The sequence below is a fragment of the Moschus berezovskii genome, chromosome 27 (genome assembly GCF_049115385.1).
Source record: "Moschus berezovskii isolate FMDL1 chromosome 27, NW_MosBer_1.0, whole genome shotgun sequence".
Classification (NCBI taxonomy): domain Eukaryota; kingdom Metazoa; phylum Chordata; class Mammalia; order Artiodactyla; family Moschidae; genus Moschus; species Moschus berezovskii.
The window spans coordinates 8,162,278-8,176,696 of NC_142486.1; the positions used below are offsets into that span (position 1 = coordinate 8,162,278).

The following is a 14,419-nucleotide window of genomic DNA, read 5'->3' on the forward strand; positions in this document are numbered from 1 at the left end:
GGCAAGAACACTGGAGTGGGTTGCCATTTCCTTCCCTAATGTGTGAAAGTGAAAAGTGAAAAGTGAAAGTGAAGTCACTCAGTTGTGTCCGACTCTTAGCGACCCCATGGACTGCGGACCACCAGGCTTCTCGGTCCATGGGATTTTCCAGGCAAGAGAACTGGAGTGGGGTGCCATTGCCTTCTCCGGCCTGGAGCTCTAGTTGTCCGCAAAGCGCTTGTCAAATGAAGGTATGAACCAGCAGGCGTCTGAAGGAGCCGGGCCTCTCAGAGCTGGGCGTCCATGCCTCTCTCTGAGCCCTTACCTTTGGTCACATTTATGCACAGAGCTGGATCCCCGGCCCCACCCCAGAGGGGGCTCCTTGGAGGACCGATACATACCCTCTTCCTCCTGTAGTCCCAGCACCAGCCCCAGGGAAAGATTTCAGAGGCAGCCAAGGGGCTGCTTCTCTGCTGCCCCCTGCTGACAAAGAGAGGGAACTGGAGGACGTCTGGAAGCTTCTCTGGCTATCAGTGGGTCCGTCCTAGCCTGGGGACAGGAGAGCGGTTTCTGTCATGCGGGGGAACAATGGCCATCCCTTTGCCTGGTGGTCTGTGTTCTTCCTTCTCCTAACAATAGCCAGAGGACCTGGTTAGGGCTTTCCCCTTTCCCTCCTCCCTCCAGAGCCACCCCGCCCCCATGGAAGGACGTGTGGTCGGTATCCGACTGACCGACAGATCTCCAGGCTGGTCTGGGCGCCTCTTCTGATGCCTGAACAGCATCACTGAATTACAATTTTTCAATTGTCTACTCTCCCCCACTCCCAGATTGAGATCCCCAAGTGTAGGGCATCCCATTTACTTGGTCAACACATCTTCATTGTGTTTCAGCCCCGTGTTGGGGTTTTTCCGCCCTCATGGAGCTCACCTGTCTTGTCTTTAGGCCCAGCCCGAGGCTTGACACACACACACGGAAGCGGGTGCACACGGATGATTCAACAGGCAAGTGGGGCAGGGTTTGGGATCCCCTCTACAAGTGCTCCTGCTCTGGTCCAGGCTGCCCACTGCGGCCCAGGCAAAGCCCAGGGGAACAGACGAAGAACCAATTTCAGAATGGCGGTTGCAGCAGAGGACGGGCTGCTGCCTCCCTGCAAGCTGGTTAAGGAAACCAGTGGCAGAGGAGACGATGGGACAGAATGACCTCAGATGACGCTCACAGCCCTGCTACTTGGGGTCGCGTGAGGGTCCTTGGGCCTGGCCATCCACGAGGCAGGCTGCCGGCCTCCACAGCTCTGCCGACCCAACCGGGAGGGCCAGATACAGAGGAGGTAACGGTGGCACACTGAATGGTAGGTGGCCTCCTCCCCTGCTCCTGGGCACAGGCCTGGGACTGGAGCCTGCAGTGGAGGGACGAGGCCTGGGGACACACAGCAGCCTGCCCTCACCGAGTGACCCTACGGGAAAGGTGCCAGCATGGTGGGACGTGCCAGGCTCTTGGGACTGCAGCCAAGTCTCAGCTGCAGTCTGGACTCCCTGGCTGGTGAACGCTGTTCACAATCCCGCTCGGGAGCCACCCTCTAGGCTTCGTCCCCCGTCCCTGGCCAGTGCAGGCCATTTAACACCCTGCCCACTGCTGCGGATCTGTGGGTGTGTCTTATCCATCTCTAATTCCCAGGGCCTCTCCAAAAAGCCAGCCGAAGGTGGCCATCCAGCTCCAGGAATACACAAAGGCCACGTGTTAGTGTTTGTGAGGATACCTGCACCAGGTGCGTCTCCTCAACACGAGCCCACCGGAAGGAGTCCAGCCGATAGCTAAGCAGAAGCTGTGAGCTCCCCAGGGCCTGATCAGGTGCCCACTGGCTCTATCACCTTCCTGTCCTGTCCCGCCTCAAGGGGTGAGGGGGAGCTGATCCCTGAAAACTACATTTCCTGGGCTCACTTGCCAACAGCTTCCTGGTTAATTTAGCCCACAGGAGCTCCTGCTGGGAGATCAGGAGACAGGCAGAGGCCAGGGCTCTCCTCCCCACTTCTTGCTTCTGACAGGGTCGCCGTAGGTGCCCATGTCTCTCCTCTGTGTAAGGTCCAGCCACGCAGCCCTTCTCATGGTGACCCAGCCTGGAGCGTGGGGACCACCACAGTGGCTCCCTGCTGTCCACCCATCTCAGGGTCACCAAACCTTTCCGTTTGCCCTTTCAGCTCTCCAGGAAGCCTCGTTATCTCCCGCCCCATTTCAGATCCCCGCTGGGGCATCGTCTGCCCAACTGGACCTGGCTGTGGTTCTCTTTGCTGCCCTCTGTATTCCCGGATCATAAAGACACAGCACGCCAGGGGCAGGTTGGAGGCAGTTTCTTTATACAAACGTAACCAACGCAACGGACCCGTCAGCATACTGCTGGGGCACACGCAGGCCCGTCTCACTACCCCTGGGGCAGAGGTCTGGGTGGTGGGGGTGTCACTGCAGGGGAGGAATACTGCACAGGCCTGGGGACTGGCGAGCACACCAGCAGGGAGCTCCCGAAGGGCATGCACGGACACACGGACACTGGATGACCGAGAGCACTATGCACAAGGACAGGAAGGAACAGAGCTGGGACGAGCCACTGACAGCCGGTCCCCCTTCTCCCGGGCTTCTCTGGAGGGGGGAGCGGGTGGGAGGGGCCTGGGCCTGAAGCCAAGCGCCCCAGCTGTGCCACAAGAGCTACGTGTCCTGACCGGGTGCCCGGCTCTCTGCATCTGGGAGGTGGGGACCACTGTACTTCACGAAGCGGTCATGAGGATAAAGGAGACTGAACAGGGACACGTATCAAAATACTCAACATAGAGCGTGGCACACAGAGGTGTCCAATAAATAACTTCGTGTCAAGAGAATCTCAGCGCAGAGAGGCCCTTTCTGAGAAGGCCAAGAGGGGAGACCCCGGCCCTGGGAAATCTCAGGGCATCAGGACCCTCGAACACTCCTTGGAGCCTGTGGCTGCTGGAGCAGCCAGGGCCCCGGAATACACCGTGCCAGGGCAGTTGAGGGGGGCGGGGGGCTGGACTCCCAGGGAGGCACCCGCAGAAGCTGGGTAGACACCAGAGGAGTTGGGGGTTGTGCCAAAATGATTCTGCACGTAGCAAAGGCCGGAGGCAGGCTGATAGGGAGGCAGGCTGGGCATGTGCCCAGGAGCGCACGATGGCCAGGAGGCCAGTTTCTGGCCACTGGCATGCTGCATCTGGGCGGCAGGGTGCTTCGGGGTCAGGTGAGCGTGGCCGCTCTGCGTGGGGTAGGAGCCGGGCACAGGGTTCGGCCTGGAAAGGAACAAGAGAGAAGACGGGTGCTGAGCTAATCATGCCGGGGAACACAGCACCCCCAACTGCTGATCCGCAAGAGAAAGGCTTGCGCTAGTTGTACTGCCCTCTATTACAATATGCTGTGGATGGGCGTTTCCTGTAACCAGCTGTAAAAGTGTCACATGGGGAGAAAGAGTCATCTCAAGTGAACAGAAAACAGATGCCCAGAGCAGGCAGGGACCACTCACGGCCCTGCAGTAAGCCAGCAGGATGAGGGGCAATTGGGCCCATGCCTGAGACCCCGTGAGGTCTAAGGGCAGTCTGCAAGTTGGATGGAGTTGGGGATGGGATCACGGTAGTTAGTGTCTTCCAATGGCTGGCCTAGTGATTCAACCAAAGAGAACGGGTCCACCTCTGTGGGAGGTTGGAAGGGAGGGCTCCAATGGGGTAACACAGGGCTCGGGTCCAGGCCTTGTCTGCTGGCAGATGGTCTACCCGTGACGGCAGGAAAGAAGGCTTATAACTCAAAGTCCCGGCAGGCAGGAACGGACATGACAGATGTGGGGAGCTGTCTGTGCTGAGCTCAAAGACCCCACCACAGACACAGGTGCCTGGGACCACAAAGGAGGACATGTTCTAAGGGATTTAGCCTGTGAACTTTTGCAGAGATCTCTCAATAGGAAGAACAAATGTCAACACCACTGACACCTGTGTTAGGTAACGATTAAACCTTGATACATTTCAGTCCAAACCTAAGCTTATAAATCAACTGAAGTACAGACACAGGACACTTAGCAGCACTTCCGGAATTTTAAAAATGCAGAGGCTCTGGCCTATAAGAAGCTTGATAAGAGCCTGCAAGGGAGACAAAGCTGTCCAGGCCGCCAGGACTGATGCCAAAACCAACACGTGTGTCAACACTGCCCGTGTCCTGCTGTTGGGTCATCAGAAACATCTTGTTCTGTTCTGGGTGCCTGCAACAGGCCGGGAATACATAGGATGGGACACTATGCCGTGTGGGTCACCATATCCCCAGCCAGGCCTGCCCGTTATGGGGAAGCAGGATCACTGGGCACCACGGTTTTCCTAGTTAGAGAAGTGAGTGTGATCCAGCATGCAAGGCTATCCTCACTAGGGGCTGCCTTGTGGAGCAAGGCTCCAGCCGCCAGGGGTCGACATAGTCAGCTGTCTTAGAGGGGCTTCCTTCACGGAGCGTGGCTGAGGAGTTTGCAAATGAGGACCCGTAAGTTCTCTCTGAACTGAACTTAGAACTAAGTTCTCTCTAGATTCTGTGAGAACAGCAATTAAGAACCAAAAAGCTATACAACACTGCTAATTCTGAATGTAAACCCTCCCGCTGTTGTTGCCAGTCGCTCAGTCGCGTCCGACTCTTTGCGACCCCTGGACTGCAGCACACCAGGCCTCCCTGTCCTTCGCCACCTCCCAGAGCTTGCTCAAACTCATGTCCATTGAGTCAGGAACACCATCCAACCATCTTATGATCCGTCATCTCCTTTTCCTTCTGCCCTTGATCTTTCCCAGCATCTTCCTTCCAAAAAGCTCAAATACAGCTAATTTTAAACGTCGCCACCTCCCACCCACTGAGACTCCAGGAATTACTTGCCTGAAATAAAAGGAGTGAATGTGCATTCCTATTTTTCCCAGGACCTGTCCCTGCCTTTAAGAAATGGTCAGAGCTGGGACTTCCCTGGCAAGGTCCAGTGGTTAGGACTTGGCACTTTCACTGAGGGGGCCCCGAGTTTGATCCCTGGTGGTGGGTGGGGGTTAAGGTCCAACAAGCCACACAGTGTGGCCAAAAAAAAAGAGAAAGGAAAAGAAAATGGTCAGAGGGCTCTGAGCCACTGAAGGCTGAGAGTCCGCCTCCTAAAATAAACTACAAGAAACAGCTTCTGATTCAACCGAGATCCTGTCTCCAGGCCAGCGTGGGGCACAAGATAGACTCCACAGCAGGCTCAAGGCAGAAATGGGCCACTGACAAAACACCTCGACTTTGCAGTGAACCCTTTCTCTGGGAGGGAAACCTCCTCCATTGTGAACTCTCAGCATCTACAAAAACCAGTGAAGGCCACCTGAGGCTGGCAGCGTGTGTGCAGGAGGGACAGGAAGTGAGCAGGACCCGGAAGCAGGAGCCCCTGGCTCTAGACTGGGTGCTTCTGACTCTGTGTTACCTGGAAAAGACGTTTGGCCCCTTTGGGCCTCCTCTCTGACAGGAGGGAGTGAGGCTATGTGAGAGCTCCATTGAGAGTTAACACACCTGGACTGGAAAACAGTAAATAAATTTCGCCTTCTCCTGACAGGTGGCCAAGAACACCCTGAGATTCGGGCCATGCCACCTCCTAAGCCTCCCAGTCAGTCAGGTGGATCGTGCTTCTTGCCAGCATCACCTCTGGAGCCCAGTCCCAGCCCCACAGGGCGCTTGTCAGTGCTGAGGGCTGCTGATGCCACTGATGGGGCCGCAAGTCCCTCGGGATTATGTGCAAGGGCTTCGAATGCCTTCCATCGAATGCACTTCCTGCTTAGACCCCACTTTGGAAGCAGCTGGGCAGAATCCAGGATGCTCAGGAAAAATCTGTTCACAGGTTTTGCTGGGTGGGCCCAGGCGACCCACACCCTCTTCCCTATTCCCCAGGACACCGAAAACCAGTCGCACCCTCTACAGCAGGGGTCCCCAACCTCTGGGATCTGATGATCTGAGGTGGATCTGAGAATACAAATAGAAGTGCACAAAAAATGTAACCACTTGAAATACCCTGAAACAACCATTCCACCCCCTGCCCCTCCTGATCGGAAAAACTGTCCTCCACGCAACTGGTGCCAAAAAGGCGGGGGACCACTCTTTTATAGGGCCCTAAAGCTGCTTCAGGAATAAAGCAAGCATGGCATTCTGTAACTTACTTCCGGCTTTGGGCTGCCCTCCTTTCGGCTGAAGAGCCAGAGATGTACTTGAACATCGAAATCCTCCTCATCAGGCTGAAGGGGAACTTCTGGTCGAGCTTCATTGCGACTTGCTCTGGGACGTCAAAGGAGAAGCAGTAGGTGAGGCCATCTGGGGTCGGCACATTAAGGAGAAGTGGAGAGAATTAAAGGGAGGGGGCTGTGTGCTGCCCCTAGGACATAGGAGGCCACGCATACGGGGGGCCTGGGCTTATTCCATCATCATCTCTAGACTGCAGTTTCAAGCTCAGGGGAAACCAACAGTTGGAGTTTCTGGCCTCTGTACCTCGGAGGGAACACAACGCAGCAATAGGAGAGGCAGACAGGTGCTGACACCTCACCTTCCCCTGGACACACCCATCCTCTCTCCTGGGCCTCTCGAGCCCCTGTAATCACCGTCAGAAGCCAGCACGCACCCTGTCTCTCTAAGTGGGATGAAGCAGGCAGCTAGTCTAATACCCTCTGGGAGGTCTGACACCTTGTCCTTTGTCCCAGGTAGAAGGAACCTTGCCTCAATGTGACTAAGTGAGCTTCCCGTGAGCCTCTGTGGAAGCCTGCCCCCCACACCATCACCAGCTCCCAGAGATGTGAAGGCACCCTGGTCGTCTGACCTGCATCAGCCCATCACTGCCGAGACGGCCAAAAAGAGTCAGCCTAATTGCCAGAATATTTACACAAGGAATATAAGGCTTATTCTAAGGTTTTAACCACCCATATGGTTAAATCCAACCTTAAAAAAAACTTTTTTTTTCTTCTTCTGAGAAAAAGACTAAGCCAAACGAAAACAAAGAAACCTGTTTCCTGGGAATACCTTTTTTTTTCCTGGGAATACCGTTCATGGAACATCTCTAGCTCATGGTTATTTCAGGATCCTCCAGCAAAAAAAATGAGTCAAATGGTTTACACCTTGGAAAAAACCAACTCAGAGTATTTCATTAACTGGCAGTGCTGAGCCACTGTACAGAGAGGGATCTCTTCTGGAAGAGAAAACTCTGGCATAAAGAAGGGAAGTGACCTGCTTGAGGCCACATGGTTTCCAAATCTGAAGCGAGCACACAGAATACCTACATGTGGGCTCTATCTACCTGAACCTCCCTGTCCCGGCCCCCAGGACCTACAGCGTGGTTCACCCTTTGGCGTGTCACTGTTACCACAACAGCTCTCTAGGAAGGATACATGCTAGCCCTATTCCCAGGCCACAGACGTTGCTGACGAAAGAGGTCTGGGGAATGAGCCAGGAGGCGCAGAGCAGGAGCCACGGCACCAGCAGCGAGGGCACAACCATGCCAAACACCAGGGCCCGCCTCATCCGAGAGCGGACGCAGTTGACTCCCAGCATGGCGAAAGCCACGGGGGTGAAGCCGCGGGCGTCCTCCACCTCCCCGAGCCTTGACAGCGACGACACAGCTTCAAACGACAGGAAGATGATGGCGCAGATGACAGTGAAGACCACGGTGAAGAAGCAGTGGCGGACGGTGCCCACAGTCCTCTCAAAATTGCCAGCAAAGCGCCAGATGACGATGGCGCCACAGAGCAAGGAGATGGGATTCTCGTAGACAAAGATGTAAGTCACCAGCCTGTAGACTGCAGAGGGAACTGAGTTAGAGGCCCGATGGTGGCTTGTTCCAAGAAGGGAAAAGCCAGGTTACAACCCACCTAGGAAAACGGGGAGTGGCTGGCTCTCGCTGCCAGGGAAAATCAGCCCGGAGCCAGTGGGATAAGCAGAAGGGAGCAACAGCGAAGGACCCAGGACTCAAAGTAGAGGCGGGGACGTCTAATCTTTGCTCTTTCCCAGACCTGGAGCAAGTCTTATCTGTGACTGGCTTCCACGTGGGGGAAAGAAAATAACACTTTTTAGCATGGGATGGTCTTTTATAATTTGTAATGTGCTTTATAATCCTCTTTGAGGCTTTAATACTGACCTATCTCACCGGGCAGTTTGAGGGTTAATTAATTGTAACAGCTTCAGGTGGATTGAGTGGGTGTCACTTAACACTGTGTGCCCGTCTCTTCGGCTGTAATCCTGACCTCTCCTTCCATAGTGGCTGTTCAGAGGAAGAAAAAAGGGACCATGAATTATTGTGTAACTGTAAAGATGAGAAGACTGTCACTAAGAATGTAGATACAGAACTCAGAAGGCTTTCCTGCAAGTGCTTATCCAGTCTTAGAGGTAGCGTGATGTTTGACAGGCAATAAGACAGCAAAGAATTTTTCATTTTTCTAAAAGCAGTCCTTGCTTCTGTATTTTTACATCCCTGAAGGCCAAAACACTAAACTGACGGAGGGGGGTGATCAGTGAAGTGGCAGTAACGTTGGATTTGGAAGTCTAAAGGAATCTTGGCTCTGTCACGTCTAGACTGGCTGAGTTCAGTCCAGACACAGGGCCCTGTCGGCTTCAGTGTTCTAATAAAACGGACACACTCGAGGCCCTCAAAGGTCTCTTACATGTCTAATACTCACATTGTCCATGAATCCCACACTCGAAGCCGCAAAGTAAAGGGAAAAAAAAAAAAAGGGAGCTCAGTTTAGGCTGGCATTTTGCATCTGTCTCTGGAGAGAGACATGCTGTGTGTATCCAGGGTGAGGGTGAGGGGGCCACTTTTAGATTTGAGCAGGGAGGCAGGCTAAGAACCATATACCTCGGTCAGGCCACCTCTGTAAGGCTTCGTTATCTGAAAAGTACCGTCATTACTTGTTGAGTACTTCCAACACTGAAATCCCAAGGGTACATGTGAAGATTCTAGAAGCAATTCTGTATAATTTGGGGATTAGAAAGCCCAAGGTTCCAGTTCCAAAACGTCACACGATGCAAAGAACAATTTGGGTTCCTGTGTCAATTGTATGACTCAAAAGCTCTGTGAGTCTTCACATTAAGCCTCAGTTTCATCTAAAGGATGGATAACAATAAAGTCCATGGGCAATAAAGCCTACAGTAATACTACGTCATGGGATCACCGTGAGAATTAAAAGAGATTAATGCATGTGAAAGTGCTTTGCAAAACAACAAAAGTCATACAAATCCCCCATTTTCCTCCCCAGAAAAGAACGGGGAAGAAACAGAGACTAAGAACATCTTTTATGAACAGATATTTATAATTAATTGGTCTGCAAAATCTCTCCATCTCCCCAAGAAAACCAACACCTCTCCCAAAGGTACAAGACACCCCGCTCCCGCTATAAGCTGAGAATCGGAGTCAGGATTAAGATAAAAAGGAAGATGCAGAAGAAATTCTAAACCCCAGAAGGCTAGGATGCTTACAGAGGTGGCCACAGATACAGCTCAAGTGTCTTGCGAAGGTGGGGAAAAAAAAATTTTTTTCCCAGTAGGGGGCTGGGCCTTAAAGCAGACGTAGGTGTGACTGTGACAAGGGAGAGAAAAATCCTCCTCCGCGAGCAAGCAGGGGTGAATGAAACCTAATTGCTACGAATGGATATGAGCGCCTTGACCAGTGCGATGGCGACAGGGACGGGAACAAATCTGGGTAGGGAAGGGTTACAAGGGACGACCAAGATGCGGCTCTGCACAAAGACGTGGAATATGGGGCTGGTCCTCCAGGCGGGGAGAATGATGCGCACGGAGATGGGGTGGCGTGGGTGCTGGGAGGCCGGAGCCCAGGGCCTGGCCAGGTCGGGGGAGAAAGGACTGGCTCCCGGGACCCGGCCCCGCCCTGCTCACCTTGCCAGTTGCGCAGAGCCTCGGACCGCAGCGAGAGACCCGAGGGCGCCAGGGGCTGCGGCAGCAGGAACAGACGGGGCCCGGATACAAGCAGCGAGAGCAGCGCGGTGAAGAAGGTGGCGGACGGCACCTCGGGGAACAAGGGCCAGCTCCGGCGCCCGGGCTCCGGGACCGCCATGGCTGCCGAGGCTCTCGCTCGCCGACGCAGCTCTGGCTGGTCCCGGGCTCTTTCCGACTCCCTGCGGCTGTCACCCCTGGCAACAGCGGCGGGGGTGGCCGGAAGCCCCGCCTCCCAGAGGCCCCGCCCCGTGCGGAGTTACCCAATCCGGTGACTCGCGCTGGCACGCCGCCCACGCGCGTAGGCCGCAGGGAGTCCAGCCCGTGATCTCTGGCTGCAGCATCCTTGAGACTGCCTAAGGGTCCCGTGTGGGAGCCGCTTAGGGGTCACCGGGCGGGGCGGCTCGAATTTCGGCTTTCATCATCTCAGTTCTAGCTACCTAATGAGTATTGTGCCTTGCAGTTTACAGAGTCTTCGATCTTTTTCTCTCCGCTCCCCCCCCCCCCCCGCCACCCCAACACACACAGCCTTCCTGTTTACCTTCATTAATACCAGTAAAGACACTAGGGTCTGGGTAATACAGTTAGATGGCAAAGACAATTAGAACCCAGGCTCCCGCCGTTGTTATGGCCTGGAATTGGCTACTGGCAAAGGCAGGTTCTGGTGCCTGGATTAAAGAAACGGGGTAGAAGAGGAAGGAGGAATTCCACGGAAGGCCCTGAAGAGTTGTTCAGTCGCTAAATTGTATCCGACTCTACCTGACTTTTTGCGACCCCGTGGATTGCAGCACGCCAGGCTTCATTGTCCTTCACTATCTCCTGGAGTTTGCTCAGATTCATATGCGTTGAAACAGTGATGCTGTCTAACCATCTTTTGCTCAAATTCATATTCATTGAGTCAATGATGCTATCTAACCATCTCTTCTGCCACCCTCTTCTCCTTTTGCCTTCCATTTTTTTTAGCATCAGAATCTTTCCCAATGACCTGAAGTATTAGGGATGTAATATAACAATAGTAATAACCAAGGTCTGTATTAGCCCTTAAAGTCTGAAAAGCACCTTCACCTTCACCAGTTGTTTAGACAACTGAACTATTGTTTCCTCAATTACAGATGCTCCAGACTAGAACTAGGATCTGAATCCCTGTTTCTTAAGTGCTGACTTTCTTTCCTTTTCACTATTTCCCTCTAATATCCTGCCTACTGCTACATATATATAAATTTGACTACTGAGAAATAAACAAATGCTTCATTCTCTGTGCTGGACTTTCAGATCCGTTCCCAGACCTAGTCTGCTCCCCTGTCAGCGGTTCTGGCAATGTCTGTGTTCCCACGAACCTCAGGAAGGGAACCTGAGATTCTTTTTGTCATTTGTGTTTAGTACTCAAAAATATCTGTGATTTTATGGATATAAGTATACAGCCATGGAACATATTTCAGTGAATGCTGTGTCAGTTCAGTTCAGTTCAATTCAGTCGCTCAGTGGTGTCCGACTTTTTGAGACCCCTTGAACTGCAGCATGCCACGCTTTCCTGTCCATCAGCAACTCCTGGAGCTTACTCAAACTCATGTCCATCAAATCGATGATGCCATCTAACCATCTCATCCTCTGTCGTCCCCTTCTCCTCCTGCCTTCAATTTTGCCCAGTATCAGGGTCTTTTCCAATGAATCAGTTCTTCGCATAAGGTGGCCAAATTATTGAGTTTCAGCTTCAGCATCAGTGCTTCCAATGAATATTCAGGACTGATTTCCTTTAAGATGGACTGATTGGATCTCCTTGCAGTCCAAGGGACTCTCAAGAGTCTTCTCCAACCCAACAGTTCAAAAGCATCAATTCTTCGGTGCTCAGCTTTCTTTATAGTCCAAATCTCACATCCATACATGACTACCGGAAAAACCATAGCTTTGACTAGACGGACTTTTGTTGGCAAAGTAGTGTCTCTGCTTTTTAATATGCTGTCTAGGTTGGTCATAACTTTTCTTCCAAGAAACAACCATCTTTTATTTTCATGGCTGCAGTCACCATCTGCAGTGATTTTGGAGCCCAAGAAAATAAAGCCTGTCACTGTTCCCATTGTTTCCCCATCTATTTGCCATGAAGTGATGGGACCAGATGCCATGATCTTAGTTTTCTGAGTGTTGAGTTTTAAGCCAAAATTTTCACTCTCCTCTTTCATTTTCATCAAGAGGCTCTTTAGTTCTTCTTTGCTTTCCGCCACAAGGGTGATGTCATCTGCAAATCTGAGGTTTTTTATATTTCTCCTGGCAATCTTGATTCCAGCTTGTGCTTCATCCAGCCTGTCATTTTGCATGATGTACTCTGCATATAAGTTAAATAAGCAGGGTGACAATATACAGCCTTGACATACTCCTTTCCTGATCTGGAACCAGTCTGTTGTTCCATGTCCAGTTCTAACTGTTGCTTCTTGACCTTCATACAGATATCTCATGAGGCAGGTAATGTGTTCTCATATTCCCATCTCTTGAAGAATTTTCCAGTTTGTTGTGATCCACACAGTCAAAGGCTTTGGTGAAGTCAATAAAGCGGAAGCAGATGTTTTTCTGGAACTCTAGTGCCTTATCAATGATCCAGTGGATGCTGGCAATTTGATCTCTGGCTCCTCTGCCTTTTCTAAATCCAGCTTGAACGTCTGGAAGTTCACGTACTGTTGAAGCCTGGCTTGGAGAATTTTGAGCATTATTTTTCTAGCGTGTGAAATGAGTGCAATTGTGCAGTAGTCTGAACATTCTTTGGCATTGCCTTTCTTTGGAATTGGAATGAAAATGGACCTTTTCCATGCTGTGTAGATTTAAACTAATGCTGCTCATGATGCAACAGTGGGCATGAAAATGAAGGTTTTACTCAACAGGAAGCAGCATGTGACTCAGAAGTGCGGTGGAGCAGCTAGAAATAGCGAGTGGGGACTTGGGCTGCTGGAACCAGAGTCTGGGCCTTGGAAAGAGGAAAGGAATGATGGTCCCATTTCCTCTGTGCCACTCCAGGAGCTCTGGGTCTACTTTCAGACATATATTTTGGAAAAGGATGTAGAAAAATTAGGGCTTGTCCAACAACAAGTGACTAGGATGGGGAGGGAAAGGGGGACTTCAAATCCTATTTGATGAGGGACAATTAAAGAGATCAGAGAGACTTGCCTGAGAAAGCTTCAGGGGTCCTGACCACTGACTATATGAAAGGCTTTCCTGGAGGTGAGGGAGTAGACTTACCCTGTGTTACTCCAGAGGGGAGACCTGGGGATGAAAGGTAGAAAATGATGGGGCGACACACTGGGCTTATGAAAGAACTTTCTGACAATTTGGGTTGTCCATCTATGGCATGAGGTGCCTTAGTTGATAGTGAGCTCTCCATGACTGGAAGTGTGCAAGCAGAGGCAATCTGGGGACTTGAGGAGCCTATTGAAGTGATTCAAATGTCAGGTTGGAGATGGAATTTAAAATTCCTTTAAAATTTTAAAATTTCTTCTTTAAAATTTTTTCTGGACCCTCAGTTCTAAGACTCCATAAACAAACAAATGCACGTATCAGGTTGAGACACTTGCCAATTACTGGGGTTGTTGTTCAGTTGCTAAGCTGTGTCCAACTCTTTGCAACCCCATGGACTGCAGCACGCCAGTCTTCCCTGTCCTTCAGTATCTCTTGGAATTTGCTGAAACTCATGTCCATTGGACTCCATGCTATCCAATGGTGATGCTATCCAATGGTGATGCTATCCAACCATCTCATCCTCTGTTGCCCCCTTCTCCTCCTGCCCTCAATCTTTCCCAGCATCAGAGTCTTTTCTAGTGAGTCAGCTCTTTGCATCAGGTGCCAAAGTACTGGAGCTTCAGCTTCAGCTTCAGTCCTTCCCATGAATATTCAGGGTTGATTTCCTTTAGGACTGACTGGTTTGATTTCCTGCTGTCTAAGGGACTCTCTAATGCTTGCTCCTTGGAAAAAAACTATGACCAAGCTAGACAGCATATTAAAAAGCAGAGACATTACTTTGGTAATGGTCTGTCTAGTCAAAGTTATGGTTTTTCCAGTAGTCATGTATGAATGTGAGAGTTAGACCATAAAGAAAGCTGAGTGCCAAAGAATTGATGCTTTTGAACTGTGGTGTTGGAAAAGACTCTTGAGAGTCCCTTGGACTGCAGGGAGAACAAACCAGTCCATCCTAAAGGAAGTCAGCCCTGAATCTTCATAGGAAGGACTGATGCTGAAGCTGAAGTGCCAAAACTTTGGCCACCTGATGCTAAAAGCCAACTCATTAGAACAAACCCTGATGCTGGGCAAGATTGAAGGCAGGAGGAGAAGAGGATGACAGAGGTTGAGATGGTTGGATGGCATCACTGACTCGATGGACATGAGTTTGAGCAAGCTCTGGGAATTGGTGATGGACAGGGAAGCTTGGCGTGCTGCAGTCCATGGGGTCGCAAAGAGACACAACTGAGGGACTGAATTGAACCGAAGGGACTCTCAAAAATCT

At 51.6% G+C, this 14,419-nt stretch overlaps 1 protein-coding gene across 2 annotated transcripts; it reads right to left on the minus strand.

Annotated features, from left to right (window-relative positions):
• Positions 1–2,308: 2,308 nt before the first annotated feature.
• Positions 2,309–10,128, minus strand: RHBDD2 (rhomboid domain containing 2). 2 transcript variants are annotated; one of them, XM_055410074.2, is made up of 4 exons: positions 9,880–10,128; positions 7,380–7,787; positions 6,165–6,315; positions 2,309–3,266 (listed from the first exon to the last, which is right to left on the minus strand). In XM_055410074.2, exons 1-4 carry the CDS (start codon positions 10,055–10,057, stop codon positions 2,909–2,911), a joined length of 1,095 nt encoding a protein of 364 aa, XP_055266049.2. In that variant the 5' UTR covers positions 10,058–10,128; the 3' UTR covers positions 2,309–2,908. The 2 variants fall into 2 exon arrangements, with proteins under 2 accessions (XP_055266049.2, XP_088689097.1); XM_088832971.1 differs by lacking the exon at positions 9,880–10,128 and adding an exon at positions 7,860–8,020.
• Positions 10,129–14,419: the final 4,291 nt, after the last annotated feature.